This window comes from Abramis brama (assembly GCF_963993115.1).
Source record: "Abramis brama genome assembly, chromosome: 18".
In the NCBI taxonomy this organism is placed as follows: Eukaryota; Metazoa; Chordata; class Actinopteri; order Cypriniformes; family Leuciscidae; genus Abramis; species Abramis brama.
Window position 1 is genome coordinate 2,767,597 of NC_139980.1, and position 19,036 is coordinate 2,786,632.

Consider the following 19,036-nt stretch of genomic DNA (forward strand, 5'->3'; position numbering starts at 1 on the left):
ATCTGAAAGCACTGCGAGTTTGAGTCGCTTATAACGTGCATTTGAAAAAGCAACACGCGTCAAACATCTTTCCAAACATGAGAAGCATTTATGAACCTCTTGTCCAACAATGCTAGGCTATGTCGATTAGCAATGAAGTATAAATATACTTTATTATCATGAAAATACCCGGGAAGGCTTGAAGAACTCAGATAAACCATATATTGTCGCAGTTGTGCGTTTATTAGTCATGTTTATTCAATCAAAGTGTTTCAATCTTCTGTGTATTCAGCTACCACGATAGTATGATGCCCAATAGGGATTTCCTGGAATGACGTGCGTTATCTACTTTCTTTTTTTTTTTTCTTTTTTTTTTGCATTATCTACTTCTGCAGGGCATGCCGTGTCTGGTGTTCAGATGGAGCAGCATTTACTACTGATCACAGAGCCGTGATACACTGACAAGCTGCACATTAAAAAAATCACAGCCTTTGCCAAAACACTTGTGGTTTCGTTTCGATTAATCGTGCAGTCCTAATTCAAATCGATTTTTTAAAAATAATTCATTCAAATTAATTAAACATTTCAAATCAACTGCAGGTATTAACACTGGTGACACTTTATTTTACAGTCCTTTCCCCCATATGTACTTCCTAGAGTAATTACAACAACTGGGTAATATAACTAGGTACTAACCCTGAATCTACCCCTAAACCTTACCTTAACTCATATAAGTTACATAATGTTAAACAGTGCTTTCTTAGGTAAATTCACTGTAGTGCACGTACTGTAAAAAAAAGTGCAACCTTGAACATTTTGTCAGAAGCACTGGTAAGTTACGTTATTTTGTTTAGTCAATAATTGTGATCTCTATTTGAAACAAGTAAAATCGTGATTAACAATTTATCCAGAATCGTACAGTTCCACAACAAATGAGAAATGTTATCAAGGCTGTCAGTCACTAACATTCTGCTGAACATCACCTTTCATGAATTTTGGAAAAACAAATTCATACAGGTTTGAAACCAATGACAATGATGATAATTTCCAGCTGTGAATACTGGATCTAGCATTCCAATACACACATGGAAATCTGTTTATGATTTCATGCATGGAAAATGCATAGTTCAAATTCTCCCACATAAATCTATTCCAGTTTTTCATGTACAGCCACTACAGTCACATTACTACTTGCTCTTGCCAATACCTCTCTGAGAAGAACTAAATAACTATTCTAAAGAGACACTTTCATCAAAGTAAAGTAGAGCAAAGTGCACAAATCATATTAATGGGCAATGTAATAAGAGGTAGAGTCATCCAACAAATGGCTTTTTGAAGAAGAAAAAAAGAGAGACAATTCTCAAATAATGAATGCAAGGTACAGCTACGTTAGGCTTTTAGGTTATTTATTTAGTTACATTAAATTAATGTGAAACTTAAAGTACATGAGGTAAATAAAAGCTTTAAATGAGTTTGAGTTTTAGCTTTTCTGAGCTACTGAGTCTTTGTTCCAACAAAGAGGACCAATGTTGCTCCTGGACAGGCAGAAACCAATCATGCTGAAACGCCAGATTGTTGGCCAGACTGGATTATTAAATCCAAAAGGGCATCCAACAACATTATAAACTTTGGAGTAGAAACGACACTGAGAGGGATGGAAGTATAGTACGTGTAATATCTGAAAACTGGAGTGTATAATTTCACTAGTGGCACCAAACAGAACCACAAGAATAATGGCCGTTTTCAAATAGCTTACTCATATACTCCCCTTCAATTGTTTGGATGAACAGGTAGTTCCTGTTTTTGTACCTTTTATAGTTCCTATACTCCTGTAATTCAATCAGTAAATTGTTAATGCCTACATGGTTGACTTTACACATTAATACAGAATACACCTGGTACTAGGGTCATTTCTAATTTTCATATGAAAAAAATTCAAGCATTTTTTGTCTAATGTAAATTTGCAGAATGACTTTTAAACGTTTCTTCGGCTGAACATTTGATACCCAGGAAAACAGCGTACTGTACTTTCGGATGTAATTAAACATGGCATCTCCTCTGACTAAGGCTGAGTTTTGCATACACTCGTAAATAAATGCTAGTAGAGCATCTGGTAGCGGGGAGAGCTGCCGTTTATAATACCAAGCAAAGATTCAACGTTTTTATTAGTGACAATTAGTGACAGTGTCATGTTATTGGTTTTATTGTCTGTTATGTGTTTTATTTTATTGTGTTTACGTTAATGCTATGTACAGCACATTGGTCAACAGTTGTTGTTTTAAATAGTGCTTTATAAATAAAGTGAATCTTGTATAACTACAAAAAATTGGTTAAATTGTTTTGATGAGTTTAAGTAATGGAAAAACACACTTAGTGATCAAATAATTTTTTACAGTGAAGCCTATTTCTTATTTATAATTGAATATAAATGTTTAAAATAAGCATAATACATTCTTTTGATGTATTCATACAATATAAATTAAAAATATATGGTAGGAAGAAACTATTAAACCTATTGTTAAAGTGAAAAACAATGAGATTCTTCATGTAACCAACTGGTTCAAAACAAAATTTGCGTTGAACATCTGTGACTTCTTGTTGATTACAACAGTCAGTCATTTTCACATCCCTCAGTTTGTCAAGTCAAGTCATCTTTACTATAGTGCGTTTTACAACACAGATTGTTTCAAAGCAGCTTTACAGTGATAACAGGAAAATTTTGGCTGTACAGCAGCTCTAGAAGAAAGTCATTGTCCAGTTTATGTAAGTTCAGTATTGATTCTTTTCCATTATAAAAATTATTAGTTATTAATTTAGGAGATGTTTGCAAGACACCGTTTTCAACTGAAAACAGAAACACATGGTGAACACATAAAAAAAGAAAGGTTTCAAAGTGGAAGATTTTTAAAATGAGTTTTGAAAGCGATACCGTTATCATCTCCATGTAAAGGTCAAAACGCGAATCTGTGAAAACAGTGACGGCGTGCACATGCGTATATGTGTTTAGTCTAAAGGCATGCGCATTTGAACGTGTATGTGTGCGGGCAAGTAGTCTTGCTTTACAAAGTGACATCACCAATTACTTGTCTGGGATGCACAATACAGCGTTTTTAGTTTCCGCGGATCCGTGTGAATGGGGATCCTTTTGATAACGTTGCCAAATGTAAAGAGGAAAAAACTTTCCGTTTTTAGTAGATCATAGTCGTGTAAACGGACACTCAGTTCATTTATTGATACAGCAGCTCTGGAGAAAAGTGATGTCATGAAGTGATGTCATCGTCCAGCTCAGTTCAGTTCTCACACGATGTTGTCAAAGCAGGCAGATCGAAATAACATATTAGGAATGTTTGTAAAAACGAATGTGTGCAGTAACACACTTACAGTGGCCGTCTAATGATTGAGAAATGTGATCAGCATTTAGTAAAGGACTTCCATTACAATTTACAGAGAGTAAACAAATTGCAACTTGTCTAAAACTGCTGGAAACAACCTCCCAAATGAACTGCTGCTATCTGCCATTCCTCTTGTAATGTCTTTTCCAAATATTTACCCACATTCATTTCCAATCACTGTTCACATTCTGTTAGTCATTTGTTCTAAAAATCTATACATTTGATTTTAAATTTTTCAACAGCAAACGTGAACAACTATATGGACAGTCTCATTACAGTCTTTAGAGTACGGTACATTTAAACCGAATAATTAAAGGAACCACTGAAGCTCTCAGGTGTTTTTAGACTGCTGAACAGGGATATGGATCTGAAAACCACTCGGCGCGAGGTAGCGGGGCCTCATTTGACGGAAAAGGAATGTGCCATTTACTGAGTTCAGTGAAGTGCAAGAAACGAGAACAACACTTGAAACAGAATCTCTCTGCAGCTGCTCGGCATCTTGATGACTCGTTTCTAATAACTAGTATTCTCCCACAGCATTAAGAGGAAAAACTGCTGAATTACTTTACAAGCTTTTAGAGTTGGAACTACAAACTGAGGAATTAAAATTAAAAACTTATTCCACACATTTACGCCACATAGATGAATGAAACCTTAATTTGCGATGCTAATTTGTTGCTACTACTCACCAGTCAAATCAAATGAGCCCACTTCCAAGTCTCAGTATTATTAAATCAAATCCCTTAGAAAAGTAACGGCACACCTCTCCTCCACAAGCCACATGATGTGAGGTATCATTCATGTCTAGCACAAACAAGTCGATTAAATCTTTTACCTCAAGTATGAACAATAGTAGAAGTGACACCTTAAACATCCATAATTGTTGAGTAAAAATTAAGGCTGCGTCAGAAATTGCATAATTTCTGAATAGGTACTTCTACTCAATGACCGTTAAAAAAGTATGTTAGTATGTAATCTGGACATACTACATTAGTCACTTTGACCTACACAATCAATTCTCTGTGATTCACAACTCCTCTCCCATGGCCTCATGGGATAGTAAAGTGGCCATCAGTTGTGCACTGTTGTGCTCACATACTGTTTACCACCCAATATACAGTATTTCCATGTGTGCTCATAAACCCTGTTGATGGTACAGCACAACAAAACAAAATCCGACTTACTTTAATCACCACACATCTTTAACTTTCCACATACAAATTCCAAAGGAGACTTCTATCTGATCACCAACCCTTGCAGAGAGATAACCATAATATTCAAGGGAACAGTAAGCTTGTAATCAGACCGAGAAAGCCTTTGATAAGATTGCGTTCCACCGCAAACCCTTTTCCCTTCAAAAACTCTCAGAGTCCAGAAGTACAATTACCCTCCTACACATCCACTATTAAAACATGTTCAAACATTTAAAAAATGCTATAACTATGTAAAACACGCTTCCTTTGATCGATAGACAAAACATTCATGCCCAAAAAATGCAGTCATCAAAACAAGCAAACGTGTACAATAATAATAATAATAATAATAATAATAATAAAGAAATGCATCTATGGACCAAAAAGGCATCTTAAAATATGCAAATGATAACTTGTTTTAACTTGAGGATTTCTTACAAACAATTTTGTATGTAGCCTAGTTTCTTCAGTGCCTCATAAGGAAAACACCGAATATTTATAGACAGTCTAACTTATTCATATTTAATGAAAGTTCATATGGGTTTTAGTGGTTGACATCAGAATCTAAACAGTGGTGACTGATGCTGGCCAAAATTAGGTTGGTATATAAAAAATACAGATTAATATACAAGAATGATGAATGAGCACTTATTATGCCTTTTTGTGCATTTTCAGTAAACTGTGATGAATAACCACTTTTGATAAATGGAAAATTAGCTAATTAGCTCAAAATAAAGTCAAGCATTAGATGAAACGTTGGTCTGTCACTACTAAAGAGATAGTTCACCCAAAAATGAAAATTGAATTCTGTCATCATTTACTCTCCCTCATGTTGTTCCAAACCAGTACGAGTTTCTCTCTTCTGTTGAACACAAAAGAAGATATTTTGAAGAATGTCGGTACACAAACAGTTGATGTACCCCACTGACTTCAAAAGTATTTTTTCCCATCAACTGTTTGATTACCCACATCCTTCAAAATATCTTCCTTTGTGTTCAGCAGAAGAGAGAAATTCAACTTGAGGGTGAGTAAATGGTGACAGAATGTTTATTATCAACTATATTTCACCTTTTGTGAGCCACTGGATCTCACACAATTGCTATCGTATGTCTTCAGAAGACTTGGATGTAGTGTAAGAGTTGTATTGTATGGTGCATTTCGCTCCTTTCAGAGCTTTAACAGCCCCTGGTAACAACATGTCGTTATTGATTGGTATAGAAAAAATGCGATTCTTCTAAAAATTAGATTCTTTTGTGTTCCAGCAAAGGAAGAAAGTCATGCATGTTTTGAACGACATGGTGGTGATGGCGTTGTTCCTTTAAACTCATGTGATAGTGCGGTCAGGAGTTGCAGTCATTCAAGTGCAAGTCTGACAAGCTCACAAGCTTGCTGAAGTGCACAAGACAGGATAAGGTTACACAAGGACATCTGAAGTCATCGTTTAATTTACGAAACTTGGAAATGCTACAAACCAATAGCAAAGAATTCTGAGGGTTTACTGCCAACATAACATCTCCGTGTCCAACATAAGACAGAGCTACTCCTCTTGAGTTTTTAAACCTAAAGGCCACATGGATGAAACAGCATTCTAAGACAAGTGGAACCAAACTATGGTGAAACATACAGAGTTCTGTGCAGAGAAAGCAAACCGAACATCAAACCCTTAACCTTACAAATGATGGACGGAGAATGTCTAAAAGAAACCAAGTCAAACAAGATGACAATGATCAAGAACAAGATTAAATATTTTAGAGCTAAGGATTATAGGGGGAAAAGCACTTAATGAACTAATTTTATCACTTAAATTTACCTCAGTACCGTCACTTATTCTACAGTTATGGGTGTTATTAAACTATTCTTGATTTACTTAGTTAAAGTCGTTTGTCCCAAAATATCTGACAATTTCAAGGACTCTCAATAACTAATCAATCTGAAAAAAAATTCGAAATTATTTAATCAAATACCTCAAATTCAGTCTTTTGTCACTGCAAGTAATAACTTTATGGATTTGGACAATCTTGCAATGCATGTTAACAATGAGGTGTTCAGGGGCCCATTCTTTGTACGTGTATTACTCAGTTATCTGGATTCCATTGTCGACGGTTTGCCATGATCCAGGATTGTTAGCTTCTTCAAAGAGCATCCCGGAGTTGCTGTCATAGCAACAGATCCGTAGGCTTAAACGAACCTGCTCGGGAGCAGCTTATTTCATGGAAACAGGATTAAATGCATCTTTTTAAGCGGAGGTGATACTTAAAGTCTGTCCTAGCCACTGCTACTTTCTTACAAGAGTACCCTAATGAATCAGGGACAAGAATTGTAAATAATGATAATAATAATTTAAAAAAATGTATTAGAAAATAATATTATAAAGTTGTTTAGTCTGTCATAATGTAGACACGACTGAGAGATTGAGAGATTTATTCATGAGGGAATAATTACATAATAATTAGATTATTATCTGATGTGCTATTAGAAAATTTTCTTGACCCTTAAAAAACTTTAATTAATGCCGTCATACAAATCTGCTCCAAAGCTAATGGAAATAATTGGGAATCATGTAACAAACAGCACATATCTATTATAACTTTAATGTCGTTTTGGTCACTTGGCTGTTTCCCTTTAAAGGTCCAGAAAGTTTTTCATCAGGTGTGTGATGATCTTTTTTAATATGATGTCACTGCATTGCTGTCTTGCCGCCAGCCAATCGCTGTATTGCTAATCATGGTTTCAAGTATCGATATATCTGGCCTTTCCAATGAACACAAGAATGCGTAGTAATATCAGACAAATTAGTCCAGACATTTTAATCAAATCCACATATTCGACTGAAGAACCAAATTATCCAGAGATCAGTTATCAAGATTATATGATCTGGCATCTGTCAGATCATCTCAGATGCATAAAGTGAGGAGCGAAGAATGGACCCCAGGTCAGGAATGTGGTGGTTTTTGTTGTTATTTAGTGTTTTGGGAAAAAGTAAAAACTCAACAGCTCCTCTAGACTTAGGAAAGGGATTACACCCATGGAAATGCATACAGCCCTGGTTATGGTGATATGGTGACTTTACATTTTTTTAACAAGATTGTGCTTCTCTGGTTTTGCTGCCAATCAACTGTTTACATTAAGTTTTAAGTTGCCAAGGAAAACGTTGTTTCCATTCAACTGCACTCCACCCTGGGTTGCGGGTGTGAGGGGGAGTGATACCATCACATATCATTTCATTCTGAGAACTTTACTGGAAAAGGTGAGAACTGGAAAACAAGATAGAAACCAAAGAGAAAGAAACAAACCAAACACACCTAATACACAGTAAAGGTTGCAACAACCAAGCATTAGAGCTGTCAACAAACTGTGTTGATTAAGCAAATGGCATTCACATTTATTTGCAGGACATTCCCAAGGATCTCTCAGTATAGACTTACCTGCATTGTAAAAGTGATCAAGAACTGAAGTTTCACCAAAGTCCAGCTTTCCAAAGGGAATTACATCTAGTTTACACCCCACAATGTCACAAGCATCTTTCAGACACTGTAATGCCATGTTCTCTGAGCTGAGAGATTGGCTTGTCTCAGAGTTCCTCACGTAGGCCACTGTTACGGCTCGGCTTTTACATTTACCCGTGGTCAACAAGGTGCCACAGTCTGAGGGCAAGCTGATCACCCCAGGGTGGGCACTCTTGCAGATAGAGGGGTCGTGCCAGAAGGTCCCGGCACCAGGATTCATACCGCCACTGGATTCTGCATTATTCCATCCGATCATGTCTAGGGATTGACCGAGAGAGGGTACAGAAAGAGAAATGGCCTCCAGATCTGAATTCATTTTTCATCAGTTTGTTGAATGAGTCCAGCCACAACAATACAGCAACTCAACCAGCACACTTCATCATGGCTGGCATTCCTGGTAGCCAAATACTAGTGGCATCAAACAAGTCAATAAAAGTGACGCGAGTGACGTCATCAGCACTGACAACCTAAAAAAAATTCGATTATCGTTTAATTTATAGATGAAAGTCTAAAAATATGTATATGTTTAGAGAGAAGGATAACTGCAGAGATCACGGACTGCTCGCGGACCCGCGCGTCACGACTCGAAGAAACGATATCCCACTCCTGGAAATTCATCGATGTCCTGCAACACAACCGTTTGGGAAGAGCTTACGCTTATTTATCGGAGCGCATGTATAGGAGTTTCCGAAGTAACGTTAACGCAGTTCTGTTGATCGCTGAACTCCGTGCGCATCGCCACAACCCGTTTCACCGCGAGACAGCGCGTGTCGTTCTCAGTCCTGTCCTTGGGTTTCGGGTTCCTGACTGTCATTGCGTTTATGTCATACTTAAGTTGTGAAATCGCTCTTGGCTAAAGCGCGTTTGTCTCCTGGACCCTGCCCTATTTCTATTATTATCTTCAGCACAACTCACGCTCAGGGGGCGGAGAAACCCTCTGGACTTGCAGGAAGCGAATTAACGAATCCTACTATGGAAAAGACTTAGGTCATGAATATTAAATACGTAACGTGACGCTATCCCACTTGAGCCTGTCACAATACCCACACTTGCGCCCGTGCGTCCTAATCTGCATACTATCCATCCTAGGCTGCGTTACACTCCTCATTTCTATGCCCTTCACTAGCTAACTTCCTCCGTCTCGTGGACTCGGATGTGCGTCATTGACTGGGTTGCAGTTGCACGAGTGCCTACTGCTGGAGCAACTAGTGCACACGGTTTTATTTAATGTTCTTTGGAGAAACAAAACACATATTAGGAAATTTATAATGAATAGGCCTACTTATGAATCAGGTGGATTGAACTTCCTTGATTTCTGAACTATAATAAATATATATATATATATTACTTGGAACATTTAATTCTAAATCCAAATTATCTTTGGTATTTTGTACCTAATTTTGTTTTCCCCAAATTAGGTGGTCTTTGATTTGCAATTACAAAATTGACAAAATCCCTCTGAACTTATCTTGCTTTAAATTTCACAAACAAATGTTGCTGGCTTGGTCTAAATAACTTTTCACCCATATTTAATTAACATTCACTACAATATATTATTTAAAAATAAATCCTTATTTTTTGAAAGATGCTTTTTAGCATAATACGAGTCGATTAATTAATCAAGAAGGCATGTTGCTCACTTATTCAGAGTTTATAGATGTCCATAAAACTCCAGTGACACCAAGGGAGTTTTCGAGTTTTCTACCTGTGCATTATTTAGAGCTACCCAGCAAACAAAGTTATATTCAGAGAACGTTCCATTTTGGTTGTGGGAACGTTGATGTGAAACGTGGAAATGTTCAGTTTGCTTAATGTTGCCGGAACGTTATCTTAAGATTAGCATAACCTTCCTGCAACATTCTTTCCCCCAAAATTTTATAAACAATACAACATTCAAAGAACGTTAAAATTTTCAACTTAAAAAAATAAAACTTTCTTTCATGTTAAAACGTTATTTTAAGGTTAGAATAATGTTTCTGCACCATTCTTTCAACTTTATTTTTTATTAACACAACCATGTGAATTATAGTGCACACTTTTAATTCTAGAAATGCACACTTTTACAGCACATCAAAAAGTTGAAAATTTCATATGATTATCATACATTTGAAACGCTACATTATAGCTTTAAAAAACAATAACAAATATTTTCATATCAACATTTAAATGAAATGGAAACAGTGTTAATAATACAAGTGTGGGGGTGCCAGACTAGCACTGTGGTCCAGTCTGTGGTCCAGTCTCTTCATGATCCGTTTTTTAAGTGAACAGATTGACTGATGTTACTAATGGTGATTTATTATTTCATAAACATTTTATAATAACAGTGTGGCTACTTAACCCTTAGGAACACTCCACCGTTTTTTGAAATAGGGCTTATTTACCTTCTTTCTTTAGATAGGTGGGCAAACGCATTTTTGTCTCAGTGCATGCATTGTTTTAGTTTGGCAGCGCCGCCGATAGCTTAGCCTAGCATAATGAATGGAATCCTTTGTTGCCAGCTAGCATGTCCTGAGTAAAAGTGATAAAACACAAAACAAAAAAACACCTAATTACTTTTACTTGTGGTCTGCGTATTCACAATGAGTACAAATAGCGATGCAGATTAACACTAGGCGATTTCCTAGGCAGATATTGACTTGGGACTATATTAGGGGGAATTACAGGCGAAGCACTGCTACTTGGGTGCAGAGATATCACGCAACACATGAAATGTGAATATGTGGTATAATATGTGAATATTAGGTCTAGCATGTTCTGTCCACTTTTAATCAGACACAGAGCTAAAGTAGTACACAAGATTACATTTATTTGAATGAATGAATTATTAGCATTTATTTAAATTCTCAAAAGTGAAGAAAGAGAGAGAGATTTGTGCCACTGTCTGTTTAGTGTCCCTCTATTAACGATGAAGCTATGCGTTTAATTAACTTACTTCAAAATAGTGATGTAACCCCCGTGCTGAGGAATATAATGTAGCGATTCAGTAGCAATGCTATTTTACTACTAAAATTTGCGGGGCAGCACTGATTGACAAGTTTCTGTGCTCCTGATTGTTTGTGCGCAGCTCAGGTCTATTGTGTGTGAGTGAAGTAACGTTAGGCCTCTGTGTGCAACATATGTGTGTGTGCGGCTGTGCACTTGAATTAAAAGAGCACATTAATATAAAAATGGTGATTCAACTGACTTGGAACTACCTGTGCATTAAACGGTAGTGTGACATTCATGTCATTCATTGTTCATTGTTCGTACCGTATTGTCCGTGTTTTTGTTCTGTGATTTACGTTGGCAAAAAATAAAAGAAATTGAAAGAAAGAAATGCTTAATATTTTCTTTAAGGTTCTGTTGGACTTATACTGTTATTCCACATTAACTGGACATATACTGTTCTTCCACATTCCAGAAATGTAAATTACTCTAACTTTTTATTTTTAAGATTGATACTAGAAAATCTTATCTCATTAGAATTGGGAAGCTTTTGTTGTCTATCTTCAAGTAAAAAAAATATAAAGTAATATAATATTCAGAGTCCAAAAAAAAAAAAAAAATTATTATTCAAAATTTGAAAATATGGACTTATATGGTTCTTCGTCTCAAGCCCTCATTTATTGCATTTGTCACTGAGTTTTTAATAATTTTTAATATCTTTGTGACTGTGAAGATGTTTAATGCAAAAGGAATCGATAAAACAAAACTCTATAATAATTATGTGGCCAAGACACAAACTGAAAAAAAAATATATTCAAGCTCTACTACTATGATGTCACAGAGACATTCTATAGAACTCTTCTGAGCAAAAGTCCCACAAGGGCAAGATCCTGAGGTGACTTTAATCAGAGTTTGAGGTGAGAAGACTGAATACATTTACAGTCCTGAGAGAACATGGAGAACATAAGAGCCACAGCTTTTGACGTGTTTGATGAAGCACGTTTACTGGGCGAACACACTGACATGATCATCAAGTCAAATGACAGAGAATTTGAAGTGCACAAGATCATCATGTGTGGCTGCAGCAGCTACTTTAGGTGAGAAGCAGCATTTGAACTGCAACTGTGTGCAAATTACTAAGAAATAATTAATTATAATTATATAGGTACATAATTTCCACTGCTAACATCATACTGTTGAAACTGCCTAAGCTTTCCAAATATATAAATGCATGAAAATGAATGTGTATTGCCAGAACAAAGGATGTAACTTAACTACGGTATCTAGGAAACCCCTTTCTTGAAATTTAATTCTTCATTTTAATGGAATTGAAGAGTGGCAATGAATGATGAAACTAATTAGATTCTTTACATGAAATTAAAATGTAAATAATGAAAAGTTATTTTATTTATGCTCATTATTAATTATTTGTCAAATTTGTTCACAGGGCTCTTTTCTCCAACAACCGGAGCATCCCAGCACAACATTTCTGTGAAATTCTAGGAATATCCAGAGACATCATGCGTCTTATTATCCAGTATGCGTACACAAGATCTGTGCTCATTACTCAAGAGAATGTGATGGACCTCTTGGTGGCGGCTGACATGACCTTAGTCTCAGGTCTTGTAGACGCCTGCTGTCAGTTCCTGGAGTCACAGTTATGCCCAGAGAACTGCATTGGCATCTGCAAGTTGACAGAGGACTTTTCCTCCTGCTCAAAGCTCCTCTGTAAAGCACAGCACTACATCCTGCAGCACTTTGAGGAGGTTCTGCGCGTACCTGAGGAGTTCCTGGAGCTCTCCCTGGAACAGCTGGAGGAGATCATTGGTGAGGATGAGCTGAATGTCAGACAGGAGGAGGTGGTTTTTGAAGCCGTCCTCCACTGGATTAATCATGCACCAGAAAACAGGAGGCAATACATTGCCGTGCTTCTGCCAAAGGTAAAACAGAGATTTTTGTCTTGTTTTTCACTACAAATATCTTAAAACTCTTAAATCAAGATACGTTTTCTGCTATCTATCTATAAATTACAGAAACGTCTATCTGTCTGTATGTCTGTCTGTCTGTCTGTCTGTCTGTGTGTGTGTCTGTTATTCGCATATCTCTCGAACCGTTAGTCCGATGGATTTCAAACTTGACAGGTGTCTCGCTACGGTCACGAGTAAGTGCAGTGCCAAGTTTGACGTTGTTTGGATGAGAAATGCAAAAGATATCGTTAAAAATACCAGTAAAAGAAGCCCCAAGAAGGTTGTGGTTTAAAAATAAACATTCTGATAAGCTACACTGTTTACTTCTGAATATTATATTTTATTCACGGCCATCATTTGTAGAAACCTATTCACAAACTCTTTGCTCAAGCGTAGCATTTTTTCGGAGTTCACTGTGTAGCCTGCTCCCTGAAATCTGTAAGTCACCTACGCCGTTTACTTCTGTATATTATATCTATCTATAAATTACGGGAACGTCTTTCTGTCTCTCTCTGTGTGTGTGTGTGTGTTATTCGCATATCTCTCGAACCGTTAGTCCGATGGATTTCAAACTTGACAGGTGTCTCGCTACGGGCATGAATAAGTGCAGTGCCAAGTTTGACATTGTTTGGATTAGAAATGCAAAAAACATCGGTAAATATATATCGGTAAAAGAAGCACACACTGGCTTTTGCCGCTCTAGCCACTCTGGCTTTTGACCCTCACAGAGAGGGTCGAAGAAAGCAGTGGAGCTTAAGTAGCGTTTTCTCGGAGTTCACTGTGTATCCTGCTCCCTGAATTGTGTAGTTCAATGTTCCACATTTACTGTATGTCATTATGTCAGTATCAGTATTTGCTTTCTACCATGCACAAATAAAAATGTCACTGAACTTTTGCTGTGCAATTGTAACAATGAGCACTCAAATACACCAAACCAACAATTACTAAAAACACACACAAAAACTGATTTTGCACACAAAAACTTTTGTATGGGCATTTTGCACTAGTTATTTTAATGTTAGTTAAATGTTAGAAATTTTGTTTTGTGGTTTTGCCATTTATATATATATATATATATATTTAAATTTGTCTATAATTTAATATAATATTTTTTAAGTGTCATTTTTTGTTATTTTAGTATACATCAGACTAAATGAAAACGAGAAAAGGTTTTTAATTTTATTTTAGGGTTTTAGTTTAACTACAATAATACTGGCATGCGGTAAGAAAAATAAACTTAATTCAAAGGGCAAACAAGTTTATTTTTCTTCCCCTTCTGACAGATTTTTTCTTATTCTTGTTTTAAGCAGTAACTCACTTAATTTTGATACATTTTTCATAAAACGACTGCTTAGTAACAGTCTTACAACAGTCTCTGAAAGTCTAAACTCTCCCTTGTGCTTCAGGTTCGATTGGGGTTGATGTCATCAGACTACTTCATCAATAATGTAAAGTGCAATGCGTTAGTGATGGAGAATGAAGACTGCATGCCTGTTATCATCAATGCAATGAAGACTTTGTTTGACCTCAACATGGATGAACCCACCAACTCAGAACTCATGCATCAACTGACACGTCCACGTCTGCCCTCATCGATCCTATTGGCCATTGGAGGATGGAGGAGCGGCACTAGTTACACCAATAAGATTGAGGCATACGATGTGAAGGCAGACTGCTGGGTCAGTGTGACTCAAAAAGATGAGCGTCCCAGAGCCTATCTTGGTACAGCAGTCCTGGATGAGTTTGTCTACTGTATTGGTGGTTATGACCCCGTGGAGTGTTTCAACAGTGTGAGGAAATTCAATCTTATCACTCAGACTTGGCATGAGGTGAGTAATGTTGTAGCTCAACATGTAACTTTAATTTAGCTTCCTTCACAAAACAGTATTGTGGTACAGTGATGGTACCGGATTGTACTTTGACATGGACCATAGTGCTGAATGATGTGCTGTACTCCACATTACTTCAAAAAATAGATACAAACCATGATACATTTTTGTTTGTGTTCCAGCAATTGTTGTAGCTTAATAATATAATATAATATAATACAATACAATACACCAGAGTTACCATCATGACTGTGTCAAAAAAATACCATTAAGAAAAATAATAATAGTAATACCATTGTATTTATTTGCAACTGATAGGACAGAACCAATGAGATGGTGTATTGGTGTGTGTTCGCACACTGATGTATTTGGTGTGTTGTAGGTGGCCCCCATGTATGAACGGCGAGGCTTTATTAGTGTTGCTGTTCTGGATGGGCTAATTTATGCCATTGGTGGTTTTGATGGACACCAATGGCTTAAAACAGTAGAGCGCTACGATCCAAACACCAATCAGTGGACAATGATGGCACCCATGAATGAAAAGAGGAGTTGTGCCAGCGCCACCTCACTGCAGGGCAGGGTAAGAACACTTACCCATGATCCCACACTCTTCTACTGGAGACTCTTAATGCCTGTAAAGCATGAAGGAAAGGTGAAATGGGGATATGGCATGCATGGGAATAGTTTAAATATGAAAAGGAATATCATAAAATTTACTGTGTTTTAAACACTGCTTTTCTGATCCGTCTGTGATGATTGTGCACAAACATCATGCATGTTATGTTTGTGTTTGTCAGATTTATATTTGTGGTGGTTTTACTGGGACCGAGTATCTCTCCTCTGCTGAGAGCTTCAACCCTGAAACAAACCAGTGGACTCTCATCGCTCCCATGAGTAGCCGCCGCATTAGTTTAGGTGTGATCGCTTATGCAGATCGAGTGTATGCTGTGAGTATTAAACACACATATCAGTTGTATAGTGTTAATTAGCTATGATAACCATGACACAAATACAGAAATATGGAACAATCACAGTTTAAAGGTTGCACTTCTGTAAATGCATGCATGGATGTGCATATACAAATGCTCAGATTACATAAATAAAGAGTGTATTTATTTAAAGGTTGGTGGTCTTGATGGTGCCAGTCATTTGCGGTGTGCGGAGGCCTACAATCCGCTCACTAACATCTGGAGTGATGTTGCATCAATGTGCAATCCACGCAGCAGCTTTGGCATTGAGGTGAGATGTGGACAGTTAATATCTGTATCTGGTGAAACTATGAAATAACATTACAATAATGATTTGATGATAATGAATATGCATGAAAAAAAAATTGTTTTGGTCCCATATTGACAATAAGTGGAAAGTTGCACCCTAAAATTGTTGAAGGCTTCAAAGATCAATGTGTTTGACTATAAAAACATCTACCTAATTCAAAGAGTCAGAAAATTCTACTATGTTTAATTGAAGTGTTGCATCTATAAGATTTATTGATGTCAAGTTAAAGAGTTTAGCTGTACATTATTCATTTTCCTTTTTCCTTTCCTCAAAATCCAGGTAGTTAATGGTCAGTTGTTTGCTGTCGGAGGCTATAATGGATTCAGCAACACCTCTAATGTGGAGCGTTACGATGAGAAGACAGATCAATGGTAACTTCCACAAACACTAAATCTCACAGATCATTTCACACTGCATTAGATATATGTGTAAGTCTGCAAGTCTAATGCAGGCTATATTTCATTGCATTCACTGCATCTGTTTTCTATACAGGTTTGATGCAGATGAAATGGCCATTTCCCGCTGTGCTCTGAGCTGTTGTGTAGCATCAGGATTGCCTAACATGGCACAGTATGCTGCCCTACGAGACACCAGAAGACGAGTCTGACAGTGAATGATCTCCCTCTAGCAGATCTGACAGTCTGACTACAAATGGAGTGTGTTACACCTGAATAAATGCATTCAAAAAAGAGTCTGTATTCTAAATGTTAAACTTTCTCTCAGGTGTACACTGTAAAAAATGATCGTAATTTTAACGGTAAAAGACTGTAAAAATGCTACAGTGAAAAACTGTTAATTGGTTAACAGAAAGTTTCCGTACTATATACGGTAAATAACTGTGATAGATCTAACGGTACATTTAATGTAATTTTACTGTAACATACCGTTAAATTTACAGTTTTTGAAAGTGAAAAAACAACTCATTGTATAATTTACAGTGAAAAACCGTAAATTGACATTCCCACAATTCCCTGTGACACTTCACATTTGATGTATTTTTGTTGAAATAACTATGTTTGTTTCTTCATAGTTTTCTTCGTTTTTTCTAATCAGTTATGTACATTAGGGGTTTATGTTACATTTAATGTTGTTAAATTAATGTTTATTGCATTTTTAAAATTTCATGTGTTACCATGATGGTGTTTAATGTTTGTGTGAATGACACTGTGCAGCTTCTATATATATTAGTATTAACTTTCTTGTGGAAGAACTGCTTGTGTTGAGCTTTGATTGATCATGTGACTCTCATCACTGCTGTGATTGGTGGTTATCAGTGTACAAAACAGATATTAATACTTCAATAGGACGGTAAATTAACTTTATATCATATTACTGAAATTGACTGTTATATTTACTGGATTATACTGTAAAATTGACATGTTGTTCAGAATAGCACGTACATTTTACAGTTTAAACCAGTAAATATAACAGAACTCCAGTGTGTTATATGCTGGTTTAAACTGTAAAATGTACATGTTATTCGGTAAAAGCAATTACTGTTTTGTTGTATATTTTACGGAATTGTTCTGGTAACCCCAGCTGCCAGTTTTTTTCCGTAAAAACTACGGGATTTTTTTTACAGTGTAGTGTTGTTTATTAAAAAAATAACTATATATAGTTATTTTTATATTTTTTTTATTTTTTATTTGTATATTTTTTAAATGTATTTATATAATTTTTAGAGGTGAGGTTTTCATTTAGAAATCAACACAAACCTCATTTTCTAACAACTGTTTTAACAGTAAATGTGCACTAACAGTGAAACACACAGTGAGAGAAATCAAGCCTGTGATACACATCTAGTCTGATGTATTAAGGGTTCTGAAGGATTTGGTGTAAAGTGCTCTCAAAACGTGGAGACTGGTAACCAGCCGAAAGCTTTATAACAAAGCTCTTGCAAGGGATTTTTTTTTTTAATAAACAACAAAACCAAACTCAAATTTGGTTAAAACCTTTGTAGACATATAGCTTTCATGACAGCACTACAAAAACACATAAAAGTGAAACCCCATTGCCTTATCTAATGCTTTTCTTATTGTTGTGGGCTTTATAGGGTGGGTGATATTTCTTACACAAGTGAGATAGACTAGTGCAAATATTACAAATAGGTCGTTAAACTAATATTAGCACAAGTTTTGCCTCAAACTACCTGACAAATGAAGCCACGCAATGGTGACGAAGGAGTTAAGATGAAGTTTATAAGAAACTTTACTTATGTCACAAGAGAACACAGTATCCGCGCCACTGATCGCAGCGGCAACGAGCACTTTGATCACTTGATTTCAAAAACAAAACATTTCAGTGCTAGATCGCCTCTTATTTAACAAACGAACTAAATGAATGCTCTGCTAGTTAACTGGAGATGTTTTATTTATTTGTATTGGTACATTATGTTTCAAAAGTGGTGGGGACATGTCCCACCCGCAAATTACGCCTATGATTGGAACATGGGAAAGTTTTTTTTTGTATCCTGTCCCATACTTTAAAAGTAAGAATATCTGTTTTGCCATGGCTGATTTTGTAGTGGTGCCCCACAACATTTCTTTTTTTTCTCTCTCTCTCTCCATGAATCGATGTGGTCACCATCCGTCTGTGGGTTTTGCAAATATTTCACCAATGAAAAGTATTAAAAAGAGCTCGTGACTAAACCTTGTAACTCCATTGGATCATCAAACTGTCAGTCAAACCTCATAACTCCACCCCGCCTATATCCTGAGTGAAGATGAAGTGCCGCACGGCACGCTGTTTAGAGCGGCTTGTTTGCAATCTTTTTTTTACAGTCTATGTTTGCAATTCAAAGGTAAATAAAGAACTATTGGTTCGAATAAGTACAGTATTTTTATTACTCAAGAAACACTATATAATGTTTTTAGTATTTGAGGAGCGGAAAGGGTGTCTTAGTCTAGCATTTGTCACTGTCTTACATAGCTGTGTAGCACTTCATCTAACATGAGAATTTTGGAC

General features: G+C 36.5%; 2 protein-coding genes across 3 annotated transcripts in view; one reads left to right on the forward strand and one right to left on the reverse strand.

The window, feature by feature from the left end:
• Window positions 1-8,998, reverse strand: part of map3k5 (mitogen-activated protein kinase kinase kinase 5) — a 50,559-nt gene extending 41,561 nt beyond the window's left edge. The window contains exon 1 of one of the 2 annotated variants that reach the window (XR_014603354.1): window positions 7,990-8,522. Coding sequence is in view for 1 of the 2 variants with exons in the window: in XM_084090560.1 (XP_083946686.1) it covers window positions 7,990-8,386 (397 nt within the window). In the remaining variant the exon portion in view is untranslated. Of the gene's footprint in view, window positions 1-7,989 lie in introns of both variants that reach the window. The other variant, XM_084090560.1, reaches the window with a different exon arrangement.
• Window positions 8,999-11,952: 2,954 nt separating this feature from the next.
• On the forward strand, window positions 11,953-16,679 carry LOC311069075 (kelch-like protein 10; the record flags this gene model as incomplete). The annotated part of the gene is made up of 8 exons (XM_084092000.1): window positions 11,953-12,095; window positions 12,446-12,938; window positions 14,372-14,794; window positions 15,177-15,374; window positions 15,592-15,741; window positions 15,917-16,033; window positions 16,352-16,443; window positions 16,565-16,679. The coding sequence occupies 8 exons, from the start codon at window positions 11,953-11,955 to the stop codon at window positions 16,677-16,679; spliced, it is 1,731 nt and encodes a 576-aa protein (XP_083948126.1).
• Window positions 16,680-19,036: the final 2,357 nt, after the last annotated feature.